This window comes from Cyprinodon tularosa, unplaced genomic scaffold (genome assembly GCF_016077235.1).
Source record: "Cyprinodon tularosa strain WSP-4 unplaced genomic scaffold, ASM1607723v1 ctg89, whole genome shotgun sequence".
In the NCBI taxonomy this organism is placed as follows: domain Eukaryota; kingdom Metazoa; phylum Chordata; class Actinopteri; order Cyprinodontiformes; family Cyprinodontidae; genus Cyprinodon; species Cyprinodon tularosa.
The window spans coordinates 1969572-1993324 of record NW_024039662.1 but is presented as its reverse complement, the minus strand read 5'-3'; the positions used below and the strand labels follow the sequence as shown (position 1 = coordinate 1993324).

The window sequence follows — 23753 nt, the reverse complement described above, 5'->3', positions numbered from 1 at the left end:
TTATTTAGGTGGAAATTATTTCCATAATTTTATTACGTTCTGGGAACAAGTTTTTTTTTTGAGTGTAGGCCTTCAGTCTCTGTCTGCTGAACTCCCGGCCACCTATTTTCACCCTCTTGGTTCCTGGTTGGAGGCGTCCACCTAACCTCCTGGGCTTCTTCTTGGACCATGCAGTCCTGTTCTTGCCTTCTTTTCGTTTCTCTGCTGTCTGCTCCGCTGTATCCTTGGTTTGCTCTTCTAGCTTCTTCTTCTTCTTGGGTACCAGGATCTCCTCTCCTTCCTCAGTGTTGTCCAAAGCCTCGTTGAGAGCTTGAAATGTCTCCTCTGCAGAATCCATGCTCGCTTCTTCCGCTCCTGTGATCTGCTTATCGGCGTTCTTCAGACGGTCTCGCCGTTTCTTTCCCAGCTTGGTCTTAGCCTCAGTTGTTTCTTTGTCCTCCCTGCAGATCAGGAAGGGATCAACACCTTCACCTTCTAACCACGGTAGAGATGGGAGTCCAGCTGCTTAAAGTTCTACTCACTCAGAATACACAGAGCTCAGGACTTCCTTCTTCTTCCTCACATTCTGTGCCTTCACTTTATAATTCTTCAGAACACACAGCTCCTCCTTCTCAGACCTTAGGAAGCAAAGACAGACGTTACTAAATGATAGGGTTAGGTCAGTACCTGAACATGCAGGTCTTCCTCAGAGAGCACCAGCGGTTCAGCTCCTGGTCGTTAGCATTCAAGATCTGAGGTAAAAAAAAAAAAAAAAAAGGTTATTTCTCTGAATTAAAACAAGTCCACATAATAAAGCCATCTGCTTTAGGTAGCAGCTTCATCTCACTGGAATATGGTCTGCTCAGAGAGAAGATTGGAGTGGGATCATTCCCTGGTCAGAGATCTCCCCGGAGGAAGGCAATACCAGATCAGAAGGAACACATCTCATCACTGCAGAGTAAAAACCACTGAGCTCCATCCATTAAAGCTGCACATCAACACCTCACATACCATCAAAATCATATTTAGTTTTTAATGATGCACTTAAACCATGCAAGGTTCAATCAGACAGTTTTCAAAGCAATAACTGATAAGGATACCTTATGTATCTTGGGCATCGATCAGGCTGCTGGTGCGGTTGACGAGCTTACAAAGGCTGTGAGTCGTTTGCTGGGTGCGATTGAATGCAGGCTGACTGCGGTGGTTGAAGTCAAATGTGAGATGGGATCATATCCTGGATGTGCACGCTCGCTTCAAGGCAGAGAAGCCTGACAATTTCTCCATGTTCGCCATGTGGAGCCAGAATTTACAGGCTCACAGTAAATTCTGTGCAGCCTGCTCTCAAAACGAAAAGTGTTATTTAGGATTCAGCACCCCCCTTATCAAATCTATGTTATGGTGTTATGGTGGAAGGGGCCCGAACTGCAAGGACCCCTCCACCTCCCCTACCCACAAAAACCTGTGGATGTGTCCAGAACTGTAGCGCCGGTTGATAAACTTCCATCTCATGAAGCACAATGGCCTGCAGACAGCGTTCATGGACAAACTGAATGCACAACACACACACAACTAATGCTCAAATGTCTTTCAACTGACTTTAATGTGGCTCCAGACACCAATATTTTCCTTCCGGTGAAATGTTTGTCCCGTGTTAAATGCAGTGATGGGAGTAACAGCGTTACCAACGCCGTTACCTTTTTTAGTAACGAGTAATCTAACTAATTACTTTGACTGCAACTATAACGCAGTTACCCTTGCAGACACCCCGTTACTGCACGTTACTCACGTCGCACAATGAACCTTTTTTTCATGATAGGACTCGTGCGCGCCTTGTCATGAGAGAGGGGAGGATGAGATTGGCTGTTACGGGTGTTAACGTACAGCACACACAGAGAGATGGAGAGTGAAGAGGGCTCCAGCAGCAAAACAGCGTTTTCCAGATGGAAATACTGGTGTTACGTCGAGCTGCGTTTCCCCATCAGATACGGTTTCCCCTGCATCTCCGCACAGTGCAGGCGGCAAGCGACATGAAACACGCATGCTCGCTAAAGGCGCGTAACAGCCGCCCTGTGCTGGCGCCACAGGGGAACTACGGAGAGCGTGAAGGATAAAATGTTAGCCGAAAGGGAGAAATCGGGAGGGAGGGAGGGATAGATAGATACTATGCCTTTTCAACCTACTGTATTTTTAATTTTAATTATTTGATGGGCTTTGTGGCAGGGATGGAGATCCATATTTTAATGTCACACACAGAGTATAGATAGATAGATAGATGTTGCAGTATCTATAACAACCCAAACACAGAGGATTTCAGAATTAGACATCCCCAGTTATTAATTTCATACACTCACCAGATCTGAACGTCCTGTTAAAAAACTTCACACCCATGAGTAGAGGTAATGCAGCCTGATGATATTTACACCGCATCAGATAGCGTTCCCCCCATGTTAAGCAGGGGGAACACTATCTGCCGGGGTTTATAGCCTAGATATAGTATCTCATCACTATGAATCTGTCTATATTTTTGCTCCATTTAGTTACTACAGTACATCTAACATTTACTGTATATGCGACATATATCTGGGTGGCAAGGTCCTTCAACTTCTTCAAGGTCTGAGGGTAAAAGTTAATCCTCAAAATAAATTTCACATTGGGTGGGAAAAGCCAGACACTGATCAAGCGGTGAAAGATGCAGCTCCTGAAAAAAAATATCTGACAGCAAATGGCACAGGACCGGTAGCTGTCGTAGGCAGAAGTCTAAGCACAGGAGTAGTCTGACTGCGCAGGTGAGCAAGAATGTCATGCATACCTGATACCAGCTGGGAAATTTTACCAGTTTTCTATGCCAGAATGCCCTTGTTTGTCCATTTAGAGGCCAGATTATTCTGTCAAGGCTCAGAACAGTAAGATTCAGTATTCAAGGCAAGCATAGAGTTAGGCTTGTCAAAACTTTTATTTGAAACTGAATCGAAGTGGGCAGTTTCGGCGTCTAAGAAGTAATCTCTGCTCTTATAGTTTAGTCTGAGCCCAGAGGGAGAGGTTCATTGCAACTGATCAGCTGCCAATGCAACACAGCAGTTGCGTCACAGAGAGTCCCAGATGCTGATATATCGGTGTTCAGAGTACAGGAAGGAGATCAAAACCAAGCAGGCGAAGGTAGGCAGGATAATCCAGAGGGCGAAGCCAAATCCGATGTTGCTAACGTGCTCAGTGTCATGTTTGGTTTCAGGTTTCTAACCCACGTGCAGAACACTCATCAGACAGGGGAAAAGTTCAAAGGTTTATTAAAGGATTTGTACAATAAACAGGTTAGGGGGTTATCAGATCCAGGACTGGACACCACAGGGTTCACTGCAGAGGGGACAGAGGAGTTAGCAGAAGTCCAGGTAATATGTAGGATGTGGAGGTGAAGGTCTGTACCTGTTCTGGAGTTTGAGCTGAGTGGCAGAGGGGGGGAACCAGGAGGGTCCAGAGGCTGTCGGCAGGCTGAGGGCTTGGTGGAGGCAGAGCTTGGTTTGAGTGTTTTCAGATCACAGGTTTGAGTTTCCCTTCCAGATTCTTCAGAGAGCAGGCAGGCAGGTCCTTGACAGGTTTGATTCTCCAGGGTTCTTCAGAGATCAGACAGACAGATTTCCAACAGAGAAACTCTTCAGGGTTTCTGGTTTCAGACAGGTTAAACCTGGGAAGCAGAGAAGACAAAACAGATCAGGTTCTGGTTCAGGTATTCTGGGAGTCAAAGATTCAGACAGGCAGGTTGGCTCAGGCTTGCTAACCATAACTGGCAAACACTCTGGCGCTGGGGTGATGTCCTCTGCCTCCTTATATACTGGTCTCCTGATGAGCAAACGAGCAACAGGGGGTGGCAATCAGCTCCAGGAGACCCAGAACGCCCTCGGGAGGAATCCTTGGCGCCCTCTGGTGGGCAAAAGTGGACAGACCACCTGATCCCAACACTCAGTTGTCAGCTCCAAATGACACAAAACTCATATGGGTGAGTAGAACATGATGTAATAACGTAAAATCAAGGACCCAATGCAAAAAAAAAAAACTGGCGTTCTCTCCAGGGATGATATGTAAATATAATGCTTTTCCCTCTGCCCTCCTCTCTCCCCTGAACTCATCCGTGAAGCTGCCTTGTTGGTTGGATGATGAACTGTTACATCAGTTAAGGACATTGATCCACAGGTTCATGGACTCACTTGCACACACACTGCTCAGATATCATATATGCACCTCGCATCCTCATTGACGTTCCTAAAAGAGGTCACGTTATCTGTGTTGGCTTTTAAGCTGTTTTCTTTTTTTCTTTGCAATCTCAAACTGTGTCCTGCTAAGGATAAGGTATGAAATATTTTCCCTCCACTTACCTATTGTAATCGCTTTCTTTGGGTTTCAGAATCAGAAATACTTTAATAATCCCAGAGGGAAATTACTTAATTTCCTACTATAAAGGGGCAGTGCCTTTTTTTTTTTATACTCTTTATTTAACATTTTTCATTACAATAAAACATACAACACACACAGAACTTGGGGCACTGATACTTAGATAAGTAGAAAGACAGAAACAAAATAATACATTACAAGATGATACACCTAGTTATGCTTCCTTGCTCTTGTACGTCAGCCATTTAGACCAGCGTTTGTTGTATGAATGACCTTTCATACGTAAAAGATATGTCAGTTTTTCCATAGAGTGAATCTCCTCCACGACATCTCGCCAGTGGTCCAGCTGGGGTGGCAGTTTCTTTAGCCAAGACCGTGTAATTGCTTTTATGCTTGCAATTGACAGAACTCTAAAAAGATACTGATCTTCTTTTTGAAACACTTTTCCAGACATCAATCCCAGCAGAAAAATTCTAGGGTCATTGGGGATTGCATACCCCAAAATTATCCCAGTTGTCTGACAGATTCCATCCCAGTAAGTTGCCAACTTTGGGCAGGACCAAAATACATGAGAGTGATTGGCGTTCTGATGACCACACTGTCTCCAACATTGCTGTTCTTCTCCTCTATATCTACTAGTAATTTGAGGTGTAATAAAGTAAATGATTAAGCCCTTCCATCCGAATTCCTTCCATCTTTTGGAACTAGTAGATGTCTGTTGTGTCACACACATTGAAAGCCAATCATCCTCTGTAATTATAACTCCCAATTCTCTTTCCCATTTAGACTTAATGTTTAAGGTGTTATTTCCATTATGTTCCTGCAACCCTTTATATAGTTTGGAAACAGTTTTACAAGGGAGGTGAGTATAAGCTTTCGTAAAAATGTTCACAATAATATTACCTTCTGGAGGAACACCTTTTTTTATTTTCGTATTGTAAAAATGCCTTACCTGGAAATATTTAAATAAATCTCTGTTCTCAAGATTATACTCCCTTTTCAGTTGCTCAAATGTTTTGAAGGTGTTACCTTCTACAAACTGGCTCAAAGCCACAAGTCCTCTATATTTCCAGCCCAAAAAAGAAGAATCTAATTCTCCTGGCCGAAAGTTTGAGTTACAGGAGGGCCACATCAGGAGTCCAGTGACATCCGCTAATCTGTATCTATCAACCACTTCCTTCCAGATTAACAATGTGCTTTCAACTATACCATTCCCATTTTTGTCTGTGACTATTTTACCTCCCAGACGTGTTTGGGGTTGGGCCCCACCCTGCCTTAGTTCTATCTGTTTCCATCCAGTCTCCATTTCTGGGGAGCACCAGCAGACCATGAATCTCATCTGAGATGCATAATAGTATTCCCTCAGATTTGGAAGGGCCAGACCACCCTGGTCCCTATTAATTTGGAGTATTTTAAATTTTATTCTTGGTCTGGTCCCGGACCAAATAAATCTGGAGATCAATCTGTCCCAGGCATGGAACTGTGCGTTAGATATTCTAATAGGCAATGACATGAAAAGATATAAAAATCTAGGAAGCAGATTCATCCTCACTATTTCCATTCTAGCTGTGAAGTCCAACAATAACCTTGACCAGGCTGTCAAGTCTTTTTGTATGTTTTTAGTAAGGTTATCAAAGTTCAAACTAAATAACTCGTCCAAATCTTGAGAAACAAATACTCCCAGGTATTTTAGCTTTTTGGCATCCCACTTAAGTCCATAGGTCTTTCTTATAAATTTACAAGGGGAGTAGTTAATTGCCAGGACCTGTGTTTTTGTGATGTTTAGACTGTAGCCCGATAATTGACCAAATTCGAGGCAGTGCCTTTTTACGACAGCAAGACCCAAACATCCCATTACCCCATATCTGTATGTATTTGTCTGTGTGTTTTGTCTTTTCTTATCGACTGTACCAAAACTGAAATTTCGCTATACTGGAGAGCCACTCTAGCCTGGGTGACAAATAAAGAAATCTTGAAGGTATGATACACAGACACACAGAGATCCGGCATGAGTCAGGAGACAGGTCAGGCAAACAGAGCAGACATGGCCAGGCAGGCGCAGAGGTCGAGAGGCAGAACAGGTCAGGATCAGGTAATCAGAATACAGGTATGCTAGAATTCTTCTCACCAATGACTTGAAAATAATCTGGCACTGATGACTGGTGCCGTGGGAATAAAGTATTCAACTATTCATCCTAGTTAAATAAACAGAGATCGATGGATTTCACTCAGTCGGCACATTTATTCATATCTTTGCAAAGAGAGAACAGTCATCATACAGCCCTAATGGCACAGCATTCTGCCCTGTTCTGATCTGGACAGCGTTCGTTCCCCCCTACTTACAACAATGGAAAGTAGTCAAAGTCAAAACAAATTAGAGCCACTTTGGTTAACAATAACATGTTATGAATAAACCTTGAGAAAAAATCTGGTTTGTTATGGGAAGAAGCTATGTCTGGTCGACAAACAACCATCCTGCAGAGAATTGTGTGGCCTTGAAAGTGAAACAGACTATAAATTAATATATAATAGAAGAGAGATAAAAATTTTCCGACAACACTGGTCTGAAGGCTCACATTACAGACTAGTACAGGTGGATGTAATGAGCAGGTAAGGCGAACTCGGCCGGGCCAATCAGGTGTGTGAAATGAGTAATCACAACAGACATCAGGGCCAAGATTGTGACAGTTAGCGCATACAAGAACTCTGTTATCAATTTCAACCATCCTCCCTGACAGATCGAGGTGAGGCACACGCAGAATCAACAATTATAACTATAATATTGCATAGCTTTAGATGTTATTTGATTTGATTATTGTCAGGTCTAGCACCTAGAAAATCATATATTCATACAGGGAAAGAAAGGCACAGAGACAGTTAGTTTAGTTGTACTCGCGAGGAGAGAAGGAAGAGATCGTACAGTTACAATCACCAACCGACTCTGCCAGTCTCAACATCCTCTTCACTATTTATTAAAGTCAGGCGTTCCCTAGTTACAACAGCTGAGACTGCACTAAAGGGAAGGGGAAACAAGATAAGGAACTCAGGCTTGCAGTCTCAGTAGACATGTCAAAAACAAAGCATTTCAGTGGCTTGTGGTTAAATGTGTTCTGGAAACAGGATGTTTCAAGAATGGCTGGATTTGGTTGTTCTTAGGCTTTCACAACACTTCTCTGAAACAGACTTAACAAGTATTAATAAACAATGAATCACACATTATACATCATAATAACTTTTAGGCCTTTAAGCATGAAAACTATTAAGCATAAGTAAAAACATACGTATAAGCATAATTTTTCTAACAATTATGTTCATGTTTGTGTCATATCTTGTACAGATACCATGAAAATATTTCAGTAAAAAGTACATCATTTCAAGAATTTACATATGTTACTGGTCCTTTGTATATAAAACGGTAGCCTAAAAGCATCTACACTGCAAAAAATATAAATCTCAATAAGTTATTTTTTCTTAAAATAAGTGTGTTTTTCCTTGATTTGAGGAGGTAAGTAACACACTTTGCCAATGGAACAAGACAATTTCCTTTTAAAATAAGAAAAAACTATTTTATCGTCTTATTTCAAGTAAATATTATCTAACTATCTTATTTTAAGAGTGAAAATACTCATTCCATTGGCAAATCATCTTATTTACCTGCTCAAATTAAGGCTAAATATACTTAATTTAAGCCATTTTTTACTTATTTCTGGATTGTTTTTGCAGTGTAGTCAACCATAAAACAGACTTAAAATGGAGGCAACCAGATGTTTAGCAGTCTTTGTTAATTCTGACAGCTAACCCTAGAAAAAAAGTAGTTGGGGGTGCTGCTGATGTATAGGCAGTGTGGCCCATCCCCCTTTGCAGATCCCAAGTAAGATATAAATCAGTTAGACATCCACTATTCTGCTCGTTCACTGCTTGCTTGTTTACTTTTCCATCTGAATCTTGTTGTGATTGCATCGTAAATTATTTAGGATGAGTTTCAAGAAGTGGTTGTATGTGCTTGGGAGTCTGAAGCAGAACTAATTTGTGACATTTTACCCTTCTGTATACTTCACAACAAATAAGCTACAGTAGGATGAGTTTCAAGATTTCTCCAAGCTACCTTAGCCTACATGTTCACCCTTTTTGTCGACTCTAAAAACACAGTATATCAGGGTCTAAGAGTTTATTTAACTTGATTTAAATCAAGAAAAACATTACATTTTCAAATCATAATAATCTTTAAAGTTATTTAGGGTAAGACAAATATATAGTTAGCATGTCACAACATGACTGAAAAAAAATGTAATGGTAAAAATATTGAAATACATGTTGATTCAGTTTAACTCAACTTAATTAAGAACATAAAATGGAAAACAAAGTAGAAAGCAATGCAAATAAATTGTTTGCTTATTAAAGATGACTTGTCCCCAAAGTTTACATGATTGATATTTGTGATACATCTATTTTGGGATGATTTTTTTTAATTTATTTATTTTTTTTACTAAGCTGGCATAATTGCCTTTATTCAGTCTTAGTACATTAACTTTTTTTTTTCATAATGCTTTTAAATTTAAAACAAAAACATATACCATGATCAAATTGATTCAAATAAGACAGAAAAGGCAACATATTGTACATACACACCCCAAGTTCAGTACTAATGCTTTACATTTTAAAGATGACTTCTTAAATCACATCTTTGGCTTAATGAGAATTCACAAAATTAAGGGGGAAAAAAGAATAAGCTACAATATGAAGTTATTTATATGAAGTTAGAAATAATGATGATTGTAATTAAGTAATTTCAATAATCCTTAACTCAAGTATAACTCAATCACAACTGACATAACAAACCAAACACTCGAATGCTGAGCGACTAATTCTCCTAATACTTCAACAAAAGTTTTTTTTTCTTTTTTCTACTTTTAGGAAGAATCCAACTTTAGGGAGACAAATATTTATGAACAGTTGCATTTTTTCTTCTTTTACAAACTACACATTTCACTTAAGCTTTAAATGGCTTCCTCTTTACTGAGATGTTTCCATTCCTGAGGAATTTCTCCCCAACCCTTGAATTTCAAACAATAGTAGTTTTCCAGTTTCTTCTGGAAGTGGCAGATAAACCATTTCCAGTAGGCCAACATAGAAGCATCAGCTGTAATGCTCCATGTAGCATATTTTCCTCCAGCAGTTGGAAACTGTTTATAAGGAACGGTCCACTTTGAGTCATGTTCAGGGTAAAAGCTTCTGTCACTTGAAACTAATGAGGTGCAGAAATCAACAACCAGGTCGACTTTTCCTCTAACATGCCAACCTTTAATTCCAGAGGGTCGATGAAAAGGAACACTGTGTTTCTCAGGACTGTGATCCTTCAGAGTGTTGGTGCAAACAGCAGCACAGAAAGGACACCTTACCCAGCAGCAGTTACACAGCTGATCAATGAGGATTTGTTCAGGCTTCTGCCTGCATTCATTCACTTTATCCAGGGACAGATCTTTCATTTCCTCTGTCATGATTTTTAGGCCTTTCTCCATCTCTTCTTTCAGAAAGTCAAAATTGTTTATGTCACTAAAGTTTTGACAATTAATGGTATCAAGTGTCAGGTTTGGCCATAATGCACTGGAAAACTCCTCTAACCATTCTTTTATGCCCCCCTCCCTCTTTTTCAGTTTCTCTGTTGCCTTAAACAAAGCATGACTGATTATCTTGTTGATGTCTTCTACATTTTTTCTGAGAATAGTCTGGGCTTTAGTTTTCTGTCTTGTGAAAATGTATTTATAAACCTCTTCTTTAATAAAGGCTTTTACTTGCCTTCTTGGATTTCTGATGTAGGTGATGAAACTGTTAAAGTCTTCTTTCTCTGCCAGAGATGTCAACACATGCTTCTCTAAGTTCAGTCTGTTGCCACTAAATGCTGGGAAATTGCACCTCATCTCTCCAGCAATATCAACCCCAGTCTTGTTACAGACGGCTTCAACAGCAGAGACTTTTAGTTTTTCACACATCATTTCTCCAAACACGACAACAGATGAGCTTCCTTTGCAAAAGCCTCTGAAGATGTTGTAATATTCCTGTTTTTTGCTTTCCAAATAGTTAATCACGTCATTGTTCTCCTTGTATACCTTATCGGAGTCTGAGAGCCAACTTTCTACCCTGTCAAACACATACAGTGAAAGGTCAACTATAAACTCTTTCCTAAATATAAATTTGCTCCCTGATTCAAACTCTTTCACTTTATCTTTAACCACTTTGCCAAGTTCCTGTAATTAAGTTATGCTGTAACCTCGTGCTGAAACAGGTTTGCTCTTAATGATCTCCAGGCAATCTTTTTTAACATCTTCGATTAAGAATCTAATTGTTTCCTGTTCTTCATGCTGAAAATGATTTAATTTACTTTCATTCGTATTTTTTTGAGTTTTTGATTCCTTTTTAAAATAAGGAAAGAAACCTTTTATTTTCTGTAAAAATGAATCATTTTTGCTCACTGGTTCTGTCTTGCTTTCCTGAGATTGTTGACTTACCTTGGAGCAACTTATAGACTGCTTTTTTGTTATATAATCAGAGTAATTTCCTATTTCTGACAGATTTGTGTATGCATTGCTTTTCTTTGACTCACCAATGAGTCCCAGTTCAAGACCTAGATCTAGAAGAACATCTAACTCATCTTCCTGCAAGTTTATGTCCTCAGCTGGTTTTGCATCTGGGTTTGATTCGTTAACCCATTGAATCCAGAGAGTGTTAAACTGTGCTTTTAATTCATCTTCATCTTCTTCTAAGGATTTTAATATAGTAGCAAGCTCTTTACTCTTCAGGAAGAGCTTGTTTTCAAACTCAGTTTTCTTCTTGTCAATCTTTTTTCGAGCTTTATTCTGCCTGATAACGTCATCCAGTTTTCTTTTCACGCCTCTCAAGAGTTCCTCATGAAACTCTCTAATTTTGTTCTCAAATCGTCCCCGCCACTGAACCAGCATTTCTCTGTCTTTGTCATTATCAAAGTAAGCTCCTATACTGTCTGTTACTGCTTTGTAAGTTTCTGTTATTTCATTGGAAAGGTAACTAAGCTCAACTTTGTCCAGCTGCCCCTTTTCAATTTTGGGATAAAGTTGGTTTTCAATGTTGAGCATTTCCCTTCTCAGGGTCCAAGTCCAGTTCCCATACTGGACCTCCAGCTTTCTGTAAACTGCAATTTCTTGGGTGTTTTTGAAACTAAAAACAAAGTTTTCATTCATCAAGGCATTCCACAAGTCCTGAATCTTGGTATTTAAATGTGACAAAAGGATCCCATCAGAAGGTTTAGCCTTAGAGAGGATGATGGTCTTCAGTTCTTGGACACTCTCACTATACCCTGGATTTGGAGGAGCCATTGGTGGACTTCCCTCCCACAACTGAGCAAAGTACTTCACATCTTTTTGTACATCAAATGCGATGACATCACTGAAGCACTCAGCATCACACACTTCTTCTTTAGCAGCTAGTTGAGCCATCTTGTCCAGTGTTTCCTGGAGGCGTCTTTTTCCATCCATGTTTTTCTCTGCTGCTGCGATATCTGTGACATTCTGGTGAACAAACACACAACTTGGAGAAAGCCTGACCTTTTTCATCCTCATGAAAGCCTGCACAACGATCTGCAGGACATCTTGCATCTCAGCTGGATTTTCACCAAAGATGTTGATTAAAGTCATGTTTCCCAGACCAACAACAAATGTTGCAAGTTCATTGTCATGATGAATGGTGGCATCACCTGCTAACTCAAGAGCACGCAGTCCTTCAGTGTCAACAACTAGAATATAGTCAAACTTGTAGTCTTTCTGGATTTCATCTGACAGTTTAACCAGCTGCATGTAAGCACCCTTGGTGCACCTCCCAGCACTCACTGCAAAACTGCAATCCAAACATGGCATTCAGCATTGTTGACTTTCCGCTGCTTTGTACGCCTAGAACTGACAGCACAAAGACTCGCTGGTCACCCAGTTTGTTGATGACTTCCTGTATAAGACTGGAGACCCATATTAAAGGCACATGGCCTGCATCACCATCCATCAGCTCCATTGGGTGTTCTTTTATCATCAGATCTGCAGCCAGCTCAGGGTATTTAGTCCATTCAATCCATAGGCCAAGTGATGATTTTTTCAAAGATTTATGTGCTTCATAGATCTGACCCATTTCTCTGAAGATGTGTTCCAAACCAAAAGTTGCTGATTGGAGCTTTTTTGATAACTTATTAAGCTGAGCTTGTTTGACATCGAAGTTAGCAGATTTGTCATGTTTCCTCTTTAGTTCCAAGACTTCTGACCATGTTTTATCATAATCTTGGAGAATTGAAGAAAGATCATCTGTAGAGAGGGCATCAATCAGGATCTGAGTCCATTTCAAGAAATATTGTCTTTCTTTTGGTGGCAAACGCCTGAGGCTCTCAGTGAATGACTTCATCAGTTCACTATTGGACAGGTCACACTGCTTCTGTCGCAGCTCCATCAGCCTCTGATTTTTCTGACCCTTTTCTTTTTCAATGTGTCCCTTTAGGTTGTGTGATTCTTTTTTGATTTTGCACCATTCGAACCAAGGCTGGCCTTGGCAGGGAAGAAATGTATCTTTTATTTTAGAAACATCCTTCCCTTCAATCAGTTGAACCAGTTTCATGGCAGCAGATTTCCCATTCCTGCAATCCTCTGCATCTTCATCTGCCGATACTCTGGAGTCGTTGGCCAAAGTTTCAAGTTGAAAAGCTGTGTGAGGTCCAGACAAAATGGCTCTTATAATCTCTTTCAGTTCTTCAGAAACATCAGACTGGCTTCTTTCTTTTAGACCCAGTTTGTATTTTTGTGATTTCACCTGAATTGCACTTGAGTCATTGTCAGCAATGAGAATAATCAGAGGCTTTGGGGACTTGTAAAGCTCTGAAATGATTTCGCTACTTTCCTGGCCTTCTTTCAAAGTTTCAACCAGAACAACGATGACTGAGGACTTTTCAGTCAATATTTCACACTATTTTACATTTTTTAGTGAATCCCCATGAAGATTACAAAAGGCAATGCAGTCAGTAAAGAAATCATTTGGTTTTCCAGCAGGGCAGTACCAGGCAATCTCAGTCACACCATCCATCAAACGGCGAGATTTGGTGCTACCTGGACAGTTTCTGTGAAAGAATGTGTTGTGGCGGTCATTGATTAAGACATTCATGAGCTGAGATTTGGACAAAGACATAGAGCCAAGTCGGAAAAATGAAACCATGGGAGTCTGAGCTTTGTAGATCGGCATGCTCTTCATTGTGACAGTGGTTGTATTCTCTTCTACTGTAGCTATTTTCCATGTTTTTGTTATTTGTCTGAATGTCCACAGGGGACACTCAATATTTGTTGTGTCAGGATCAGGGATAAGCAATGGTAAGGCATACTGACATTGGGACAGCTTGGTTATCATTTTCTGTTTAAGGAAGCCATCTGAGCAGCGAAATGCTGCCATTTGAACATCCATTGGATGTACATGACTTTCCTTTGACGGGTTTAAGTCTACACTTGCTGTGAAAAGAGCTGCTAAATCATTTTCATCTGTGACAGCAATTTCAGACCTTGAGATGGACTGTGAGCTTTTCCCATTAGAGTTTTTTTGCTGTACATGTATCTAGCTCTGTAGTCTAACATCAATAACTTCTGAAAAAACATGCAAACCTTATCTTTCTCAGAAATCTCAGTCTGTTTTATAGATGGGCCTACTTTAACAAAGTCCTCTGATGATAGCATCTTTTGATGTTGGTCCTGGAGGTGAAGTCTTCTGAGTAATGTTTCAATTTCTTTATGACTTTTCTTTCCGTTTTCCTCTGAAGGATTGTAGGAAGACTGTAAAAGCAATATCATAATATTCATTGTTGCTAAAAAATAGAAAAATAAAAAGCTATTACTGACCTTTGATTGATTCGACTAAAAGTTTAAAGATAACTAAAGTGTTAATATCGCATTAGGTAGTATTAACTACAATAGGCTACAAATGAATGATTAGACATGCTAGCAATATAAGTAAAACAAAGGCTCTTAAAGCTACAATAAGAATTTCAGGGATTGACTGACATAAATGTAATATATTATACAATAGCATGCTAGCAGTTATCATCTATGCACTGAAAGTCTTAACCTGTATGCTATGACAATGCAGAGACAGACTAGTAACTGTAGAGATCACCATTACACTTGAATAGGACTGTAGCATGTTAGGTCCATATAAAATGTTTATCCTATAAAAACTAGTAAAATACTATTTATAACATCATCTATACAAAACATTTTCTTCTCCTCTTGTTCCATGTTTGTTTTGGTTACAGTGCCCAAAACAGAGGCATGGATCATCTGGACAATAGAGGTAAGGTGAGCAATGTTCTGGAGTTCAGACAGCAGCAGTGGGAAATCAGCTCGACAACAGCAGTTGAGAGAGCTCCATAACAGGGCTGAAGCGGTCAAATTAAATACCTCAACATTAAAGTATTTTAGCTGAGAATTTTAACTGTGTTGAGTAATTTCAACTTATATTGTCACATTGAATATTTTTTATTATACTTTTATTACTTATTCAAGTAGATTTTTCTTTCACAATTATTACAATTTTGAGCACATTTGCATTCAATAAAATCTCTGCATTCTGTTTGAATTTTAAATATTACATTTTTGGTTTAGATAATATTATAAAGAGATTGAGCAAAAAATATTTAATTGTTGAAATGAATATGCTTTTCTGTCTTACCTTAGCCTTCTGTTTGGACTCAGCCATATCTCCTGTAGGATTATTTAGAAAAGAAATAGCAGTTCAAATCTTATGTAAAGCCAAAAGCTATGCAGAGCTCAATATTCATTCCATTCCTGGTAAAATTACTTTCATTTAGGGCTGGGCGATTTTGCCAAAAAAAAAAAAAAAAAATCTTCGATTTTTAAAGAAAAATTCGATTTTCGATTTTTTTTTTCAATGCACTTAAAAATGACTGAAGACATCAGATATAGTGTCAAAAGTGCAACTTTATTGCTATGATTCTCCTCAAGAGTCAAGATGCGTAGAATCCCAAAACAAGAAGTAAATAAGGCTGTCATGATGGGTTCTCTTAGAGTAAAGCCCAAGATAGAGAACACATACAGAGGCACTGGTAAAAAGTCCAAAGAGTTTATTTAAGGCACAAGAACAATGAAATGAACAGGTACAGTTCAGTCCGGGGGGCTGGTTCACTGGGGTCCGAGCAGGGAAAGGGTGATGGTTGGTTTCAGAGTTCATGAGGGGCTAAGCCTCTAGCTGTTAGCTTAGCAAAGCTAAGTAAGATCTGAGCTTCCAGCTCAACTCAGAGAACAACAGGGAAGACACGGGAAATCCACATGGGAACCTCTAGGGAAACTCCATATAGGGGTCGTCAGGTTTCAACCACGTAGGAATCTTAGGGTTGGCTCACCAGGGCAGCTTAGCAGGTTAGGTTTTCCAAGAGCTTCAGGCTTGAGACTGGTTTCCTGTGATGCAGCTCTCCCAGAGCTGCAGACCAGAGACAGGTTGCCAGGGAGACAGCTCTACCAGAGCTTCACGAAGGGACAGGAGGTTAAGCTCATCCAGAGCTTCACGAGGAGACAGGAGGTTAAGCTCATCCAGAGCTTTCACGAAGAGGCAGGAGGTTAAGCTCATCCAGAGCTTTCACGAAGAGACAGGATCCCTGTGAGGCAGAGATAAGAGATATTAGAAATCTGGTCTCGACCTAGGAACAACCAAGACTCCGTCAATAGCAGAAGGTTCAGGAAGCTAACCAACTAAGATCAACACCGCGGCATGGAATCAAGGACAGGCAGGAGCTTATAAAGGAGAGGTCTTCTGATAAGAGGATTAGGAACAGGTGTGCAGGAAGGTTCCAGCTCCAGAAGACCCACAGCGCATCCTGCTGGAGACAGAGGGTAAACTCCAGATCCCCACAGTAACTCCAACCCTAAGGGAAAAACAAAGAGAGCAGTAAAGGATCCTCGGCGCCCTCTGGTGGGCAAGCCTGAGGATCCCAACAGAGCCCCCCCCTCAAGGGCGGATTCCAGACGCCCCTAGAAAAAGTCCAAACAAAAACAAACAAAAAACAACCCACTCAGGGTGGGCGGAGGGGGCACTAGGGTGAGGAGGGCCAGAAACCACAAAAAACAGAGTCCAGAAAACAAAAACAACCCACCCAGGGCGGGCGGAGGGGGCACTTAGGGCGAGGAGGGCCAGAACCAACAGAAAAAGAGGTCCAACAAACAAAAAACAACCCACCCAGGGTGGGCGAAGGTGGAAACAGGCCAGGAGGGCAGAAAACAAAACCAGAGTCCAGAACAAAAAACGATCCACTTATGGTGGACGAAAACAAATGAAAATCCAAAAACTTTCTTGGGCAAAGTCTCTGGTGGCCAGCCGAGGGGCCGGCAGCGGGACTGAGTCTCAGATGACCGGCCAAGGGACTGGCAGCGGGACACAGTCTCAGGTGGCCTGCCGTGGGGCCGGCAGCAGGACACAGTCTCAGGTGACCTGCCGTGGGGCCGGCAGCAGGACACAGTCTCAGGTGACCTGCCGCGGGGCCGACGGCGGAGGCGTAGTTGCTGCTCAGGAGGTCGACCGTTGTGATGATGGTGGAGCAGCGTCTTAGGGGGACCACCGCCGGGCCGGAGACAAGGTTGAGGTTCAGGAGGCCGGCCTACAATCCGGCAACGGAGCAGAGTCTTAGGTGGCCGGTAGCGGGGTCGACGGTGAAGAAGATCCTCCGGGGGTCTGCCGCGGGACTGGAGGCGAAGCTGACGCTCAGGAGGTCTGCCGAGAGGACGAAGGCAAAGCTGACGCTCTGGAGGTCTGCCACCGGGCCGGAGGCGAAGCAGCTTATCAGAAGGATGACGCCCAAGCTTCAGCAGGTACCCCCACGGGGTACCCCGTCCCCTCCTCGGCAGCTCAGGAACAGTCTCAGAAACAGCCGCCGACTGCGGCTCAGGAGGAGGCTCTGAGGAGACCGCCGAGTGCGGCTCTGGTGGAGGCTCTGGGGAGACCGTCGAGTGCGGCTCTGAAGGAGGCTCTGGGGAGACCGTCGAGTGCGGCTCTGGAGGAAGCTCTGGGAAGACCATCGAGTGCGGCTCTGGAGGAGGCTCTGAAGAGGCCGCCGACTGCGGTTCTGGAGCAGGGTCTGGAACTGAGGAGCCCGCTAATTGCGGCTCCGGGTCAGGAGCAGGAGAGCCCGCCGATTGCGGCTCTGGAGCAGGGGAGCCCGCCGATTGCGGCTCTGGAGCAGGGGAGCCCGCCGATTGCGGCTCTGGAGCAGGGGAGCCCGCCGATTGCGGCTCTGGAGCAGGGGAGCCCGCCGATTGCGGCTCCCGAACAGGAACAGGGGAGCTCGCCGATTGCGGCTCCCGATTAGGGACAGGGGAGCCCGCCGATTGCGTCTCCCGATCAGGAACAGGGGAGCCCGCCGATTGCGGCTCCCTATCAGGAACAGAGGAGCCCGCCGATTGCGGCTCCGGGTCTGGAACAGGGGACACCACCGACTGTGGTTCAGCCTCAGGAGCTGGAGGGAACATCCATGAAGGCTCAAGATCAGTCTCTGAGGTGGCTTGAGGCGTCTGTAGAGAGCTCTTGATGATTAGTGGCCTCTGCTGAGGGACTCTTGGAGGCATGTCTTCTCTAACTCCACTTTCTGAAGACCTTCTAACCCTTAGCTCAGGGGTCTCAAGACAGCACAGGGCAGGCTCAGGGGTCTCTGGACGGCACAGGGCTGATTTAGGGCGACGCCGTTTCCTACGCCGAGGGGTTTTAGAAGCTAGGCTAACCGGTTTATTGATTGAATCTGGCGAAAATTTAACCGGTTGAAAAATATGAATACCGGAATGAATTACTGGATCTGAGGCTAAAGAGTCAGGCATGGGATCTGGCTTAAAACTAACTGGTTCAGGCTGGCGTGGAGCTGAATGTGGTGGCTCGAAAGGGTAGATATCCTCTCTATCCCCGTAGAAATAATTCCATAGATCTGACTCATGGATGTGGGGGGCTAGATTTTCGGATGAGGGAACAGGTGTAGTGACAACGGTGACGGGTGCAGGTGTCGGATCAAGCTGACGGGGAACTCTAGTAGTTTGAACCTTAACTTGTAGGTCAAATTTTAATCCTCTGACAGAAGGAGCTAAGTGAGGGTCGAGTATATGTGAGGAGAAACTAACCTGGCGCGGAAAGGAACTGGAATCCTGAAACTGAGGCTCTAAGGTTCTGGGTCTAGCTTGTAGTTCTATATCTAGCCCGACTGTAAGCTCTATAAGGTCCACAAGGTTATCTGGCTCAACATAAAAGGTTAATTCATTTCTGATCGGTTCATTTAATGCTTGGAGAAACGCAGACTTAAGTGCCGACTCGTTCCACCCGGAAACGTCTGCTTTTTCCTGGAACTCAGAAGAAAACTCGGCTACTGATCTATTTCCCTGTTTGGATTCCCAAAGTCCCCTTGAAAACCAGGATTTATTTGTGACCTGATTAAAAGTCCTTTCAAACTCCTGGATGAACGTATCATAATAATTGTGAGAACTAGATCTGGTCTCCGCCCATTCAAGGGCTTCACCGGACAGAAAAGAAATAACAAAAGCTATCCTATCCCTATCGTACAGGAAATCAGACTCAAAGAATTGAAAAAATAACCGACACTGAAAAAGAAATGTCTTTAGCTTACGTGGATTACCGGAAAATCTCTCAGGCAGAGAAGGACCGGGTGACAAAAACGACGGGCTGTACTCTGACCAGAAAGGAGGGTTATCATCTTGACTCGGAGGTGACGGACGGAATTCCGGAAGTGACGAATCCGGAACCGGAAGTTGAACAGGCGCCATCTTGTGATTCCCACGAAGCTTGTGGGATCTTGAAACGAGTGTATTCTTAGAGTCAAACGGGGATTTTAACTCACGGAGGGACTGAGTGTGATCAGGAGTAGGAGCGCCCTGTTTCTCAGAGCTACGACGGAGGTGATCTGCTGGGCTTTGTGTTTGGCCGCAGTGTTCTGTCATGATGGGTTCTCTTAGAGTAAAGCCCAAGATGCAGAACACATACAGAGGCACTGGTAAAAAGTCCAAAGAGTTTATTTAAGGCACAAGCACAATGAAATGAACAGGTACAGTTCAGTCCGGGGGGCTGGTTCACTGGGGTCCGAGCAGGGAAAGGGTGATGGTTGGTTTCAGAGTTCATGAGGGGCTAAGCCTCTAGCTGTTAGCTTAGCAAAGCTAAGTAAGATCTGAGCTTCCAGCTCAACTCAGAGAACAACAGGGAAGACAAGGGAAATCCACATGGGAACCTCTAGGGAAACTCCATATAGGGGTCGTCAGGTTTCAACCACGTAGGAATCTTAGGGTTGGCTCACCAGGTAGGGTGGCCATTTCTATAGCACCAAAAAGGAGGACATTGTGCGGCATATCAATAAATTACTAAGGTGTACATAAGAATCGGGTAAATTCACATTTATAGCACAATTCTTAGTAGTTTAAAAGGATGCTTGTGTAGCTGAATAGAACAAAATATTAAAGAAATGTAAAAAAGAATTGGTTCCCAGCATTTGTATTTATTTAATACATTGTGGTGTTTAAAAAGTGACAATTTTTTAACACGATTAATTTGCGCAGAACTGCTGCAATTGATCATAAAGCAGTTGTTTGGAAAAGAAGCTCGAGAAAGAGCAAGAGAATAGGACGATGCAAACTGCAAAAAGTAGCTGGAAAAGAGGAATTCATGACATGGCTGCAGCCTGTCGAGAGTAAAGATGATTTCACCATGTTCTCTATCTATCCATATCTATATCTATATCTATCTATATATATATATATATATATATATATATATATATATATATATATATATATATATATATATAAACTTGAGTCATGGAACTGTGCTTACAGCTCCTTATTTCATGTAAACTAATAACTTATGTACATGATACTTGTTGATGGCATTAAAATTATTTCTAATAGCATTAAAAGAGCATTAAATTAGAGTTCCTCATTCCTGTATAAAACCTGTGAACGCTTAATTTAATCTGACATATTAAAAAAATCCCCATCAGCATCCAGCAGATGTTCAGTTTCTGCCCAAATATTTTCTTTCTGTTGTGGATTTTTGTAACAGGGATAACTAGGATCATACATAGTTTGTATGAACTCTGTTTATTCTCTGCTTCCAAACTCATCATCTCTTCATCCATTCCTGCAATAAGAATTTTCTTTTAAAGTTGTGAGATTCACTCTAGAATCTCACAACTTCTTCCTGGTCTGTTGAAGCACCAATAGTCTGCATCCAATTATTTAATTAATTGCTCTTAGTTTTTGGGAATATATACAAACTATGCTCTAATTTCTAGATACCGATCTGTTTTTACTATAATTTAATTTGACAAACCGGGTCTTCTCTACATTCTTTTTTCTGTTTGGTGTTATTGCAATAGCGGGTCTTGATCTGGACGGACCGGAGGGTAGCAAAAAATAGCTCAGCTCCGTATTGTGACGGTGAAGGACGGAGAAGACGTACGTGGGCGGTGACGAGCGGAGGATGTGGAACAGCTCTCATTGATTTACATGACAGACAAGTACTCCGTACGTGAGCGGGGCGGAGCGCTGACGGAGTATGTGGAATCTGGGGGTAAAGGAGGACAAATACACGTCCGGCAGGGTGCAGCGCCGGACGCCGGACAGTGCAATGAAAATCCGGACTGTCCGCCCTAAAGCCGGACATCTGGCCACCCTATCACCAGGGCAGCTTAGCAGGTTAGATTTTCCAAGAGCTTCAGGCTTGAGACTGGTTTCCTGTGATGCAGCTCTCCCAGAGCTGCAGACCAGAGACAGGTTGCCAGGGAGACAGCTCTACCAGAGCTTCACGAAGGGACAGGAGGTTAAGCTCATCCAGAGCTTCACGAGGAGACAGGAGGTTAAGCTCATCCAGAGCTTTCACGAAGAGGCAGGAGGTTAAGCTCATCCAGAGCTTTCACGAAGAGACAGGATCCCTGTGAGGCAGAGATAAGAGATATTAGAAATCTGGTCTCGACCTAGGAACAACCAAGACTCCGTCAATAGCAGAAGGTTCAGGAAGCTAACCAACTAAGATCAACACTGCGGCATGGAATCAAGGACAGGCAGGAGCTTATAAAGGAGAGGTCTTCTGATAAGAGGATTAGGAACAGGTGTGCAGGAAGGTTCCAGCTCCAGAAGACCCACAGCGCATCCTGCTGGAGACAGAGGGTAAACTCCAGATCCCCACAGTAACTCCAACCCTAAGGGAAAAACAAAGAGAGCAGAAAAGGATCCTCGGCGCCCTCTGGTGGGCAAGCCTGAGGATCCCAACAAAGGCTCTGTCATTCAACAATTTCAAGCTTTAACCCAGGTTTAAGAAAAAGTGCAACTTCAAGTAACTTTACAATAGCTTAAATTTTCTGTTCAAGAAATCAGATAATTACAAATTTTGTAACATATAACATTACAATTGAAAAAATAAACTCTTCTCAGTATAGTGTGAATATAAAAAAATGAAACATGCCTGTGGCATACATAAAGCCTGCTCAAAGAGTGAACAAATGTAAACTTTTATCTATAACAACAAAACACATGCTTGTTAGATCTCTGAAACATTGTGCATGCTCATTCTAAACATTTTTTGCAAGAAAGATGAGCCTGTCCACAACCTCTGGCTTAAGGCAGGTAACTATTCCCCCACCCACACTAAATAGCCTCTCTGAGGGGGCACTAGTGGCTGGAATAGAAAGATATTTTTTAGCCAGTAAGCTTAGCCTTGGAAAGTTTGGCTGATGCAGCTTCCACCATTCAAGAGGATCTGTGTCTGGCTCTATGTCTGGAATAAGGAAATATGTTGCAAGCTCAGTCTCAATTTTTGTTTTCTCAGATTGTGGGTGTGGCGTGGTGGATGGTGCACTGTTTTTAAAGAAGGCACCCAGAGTCATTTTCTTTTTTGGCGGGGTGTTCTCTTGAACAGTTGAGGGACCAGCTTCCTCTGTGGTAGAGTTGCAGAGAGCAGCGATCTCAGACACTGCTCTTTTTTTGACAACTTCCAGTTTGCTAGCATCAATGTATTTTGTACGGAACCTCGGGTCTAAAAGTGTGGCCATGTCCAAAAGTTCCTCTTTCTCCAAATCACAGTATTTACTTTCGAGGTAACGCATGATGTTAGCTTTGATTGTTTTTGTTAGCTCCAAATATTCCTCCTCTGGCAGGAGGAGACTTGTTTTAAACAAATGCAGCACTGGTTTGATGCATGACACACTGACATATGATTGCCCTGACAGTGCATCAGTGAAGTCCTGGAGAGGTTTCACTGCTTTGTTGGTGGCTTCTAATACTTCCAAATCTTGCCACGTGGGAACAAGATGACGCGTTTTCTTGTCCGCACCCAGGACATGAGTTATTGCCTTCTCTCTCTCAAGAAAGCGCTCAATCATCTTTTGACGAGAACCCCAACGTGTTGGGGATTCTGAGATCAAAAGATGCTGGGGAAGTCCAAGCTCAGCCTGCACCTCTGTCATGTCTCGCCTTTTTTTCCAGCTGTAGGAGAAGGCTGATGTTGGGATCTGCAGCGGTACCATCCGTCTCCAGCAGAGTGCGCCGTGGATCCTCCTGAAGCTGAGCCTCCAACACACCTGAGGCGCATCTCGTCATCAGGAGGACCTGCAGTATATAACCGGCCTTCAGACCTTGCCTCAACGCCGCAGTGTTGATCCAGTTTGGTTAGCACCTAAGCCTAGAACCTCCTGAGAATCTCTAGTGATCTCCGTAGTGATCAGTCTCTCTTCTAACCTTTCGTTGTCTATGCTTCACAGGAAACCTGTTCCCTTGGAAGCTCTGGATGAGCTTAAGCTGCCGAGCCTTCCCTCAGAGCCAAACCTGAAGACTCTCCTCTGGATTCCCCTGCAGCTCTTGGCTAAGAGCTGGAAACCAAAACCCAAGGTCTGCATTCAAGTCAGAAGTAAGACGCTGAAGCGGTTATTGAACTCTGCTGAACAAATCAGTCTCTGGACCCAACAGTTCCTTCCTCAAAGAGAAACCCGGACTCATTAAGACTCCAGTGAACCTGTCCCCGGCCAGAACCAGTTCCAGTTCATATGATTTATGTGCTTGTGTTTTAAATAAACATTGTAAAACTTTCCATCTGTTTCTGTGGTGTTCTGCATATTGGGCTTCTCTGAGAACCAATCATGACAGCTGATACAGCTTTTTTGCAGACCCCTATGGCCCAATCGATCCTTGGATCCTTCACACCATTCTCTGTAATAAATGTGAAAAGATATTTAGAATACTTTGTCACTCCAAACTATATATTTGATTACGTGAGTTTTCAAAATTGTTTTGTACTTTTATCACAATTTTAATAGCTATAACACAGTTTAATACATAATGTATAATGAATGCATTGTA

At 42.5% G+C, this 23753-nt stretch overlaps 1 protein-coding gene, 1 non-coding gene and 1 pseudogene across 2 annotated transcripts; all 3 read right to left on the bottom strand.

The window, feature by feature from the left end:
- Positions 1-4: 4 nt before the first annotated feature.
- On the bottom strand, positions 5-9881 carry LOC119775705 (protein KRI1 homolog). The gene is made up of 4 exons (XM_038273771.1): positions 9762-9881; positions 667-731; positions 522-617; positions 5-440 (listed from the first exon to the last, which is right to left on the bottom strand). The coding sequence occupies exons 1-4, from the start codon at positions 9879-9881 to the stop codon at positions 5-7; spliced, it is 717 nt and encodes a 238-aa protein (XP_038129699.1).
- On the bottom strand, positions 838-936 carry LOC119775739. The gene has a single exon (XR_005279693.1). It is a non-coding gene; the product is annotated as a Z30 small nucleolar RNA (small nucleolar RNA).
- On the bottom strand, positions 9555-15181 carry LOC119775672 (annotated as a pseudogene).
- Positions 15182-23753: the final 8572 nt, after the last annotated feature.

Bases quoted from the DNA above. Each gene is read 5' to 3' on its own strand.
- LOC119775705 (XM_038273771.1), bottom strand. From the start codon at position 9,881: ATGGAGAAAGGCCTAAAAATCATGACAGAGGAAATGAAAGATCTGTCC. The intron at 732-9,761 runs GTAAGGTGTCCT...TTTTTACCTCAG, and splicing joins AGCTGTGTAACTGCTGCTGG to ATCTTGAATGCTAACGACCA. The intron at 618-666 runs GTACTGACCTAA...TTGCTTCCTAAG, and splicing joins AGGAAGACCTGCATGTTCAG to GTCTGAGAAGGAGGAGCTGT.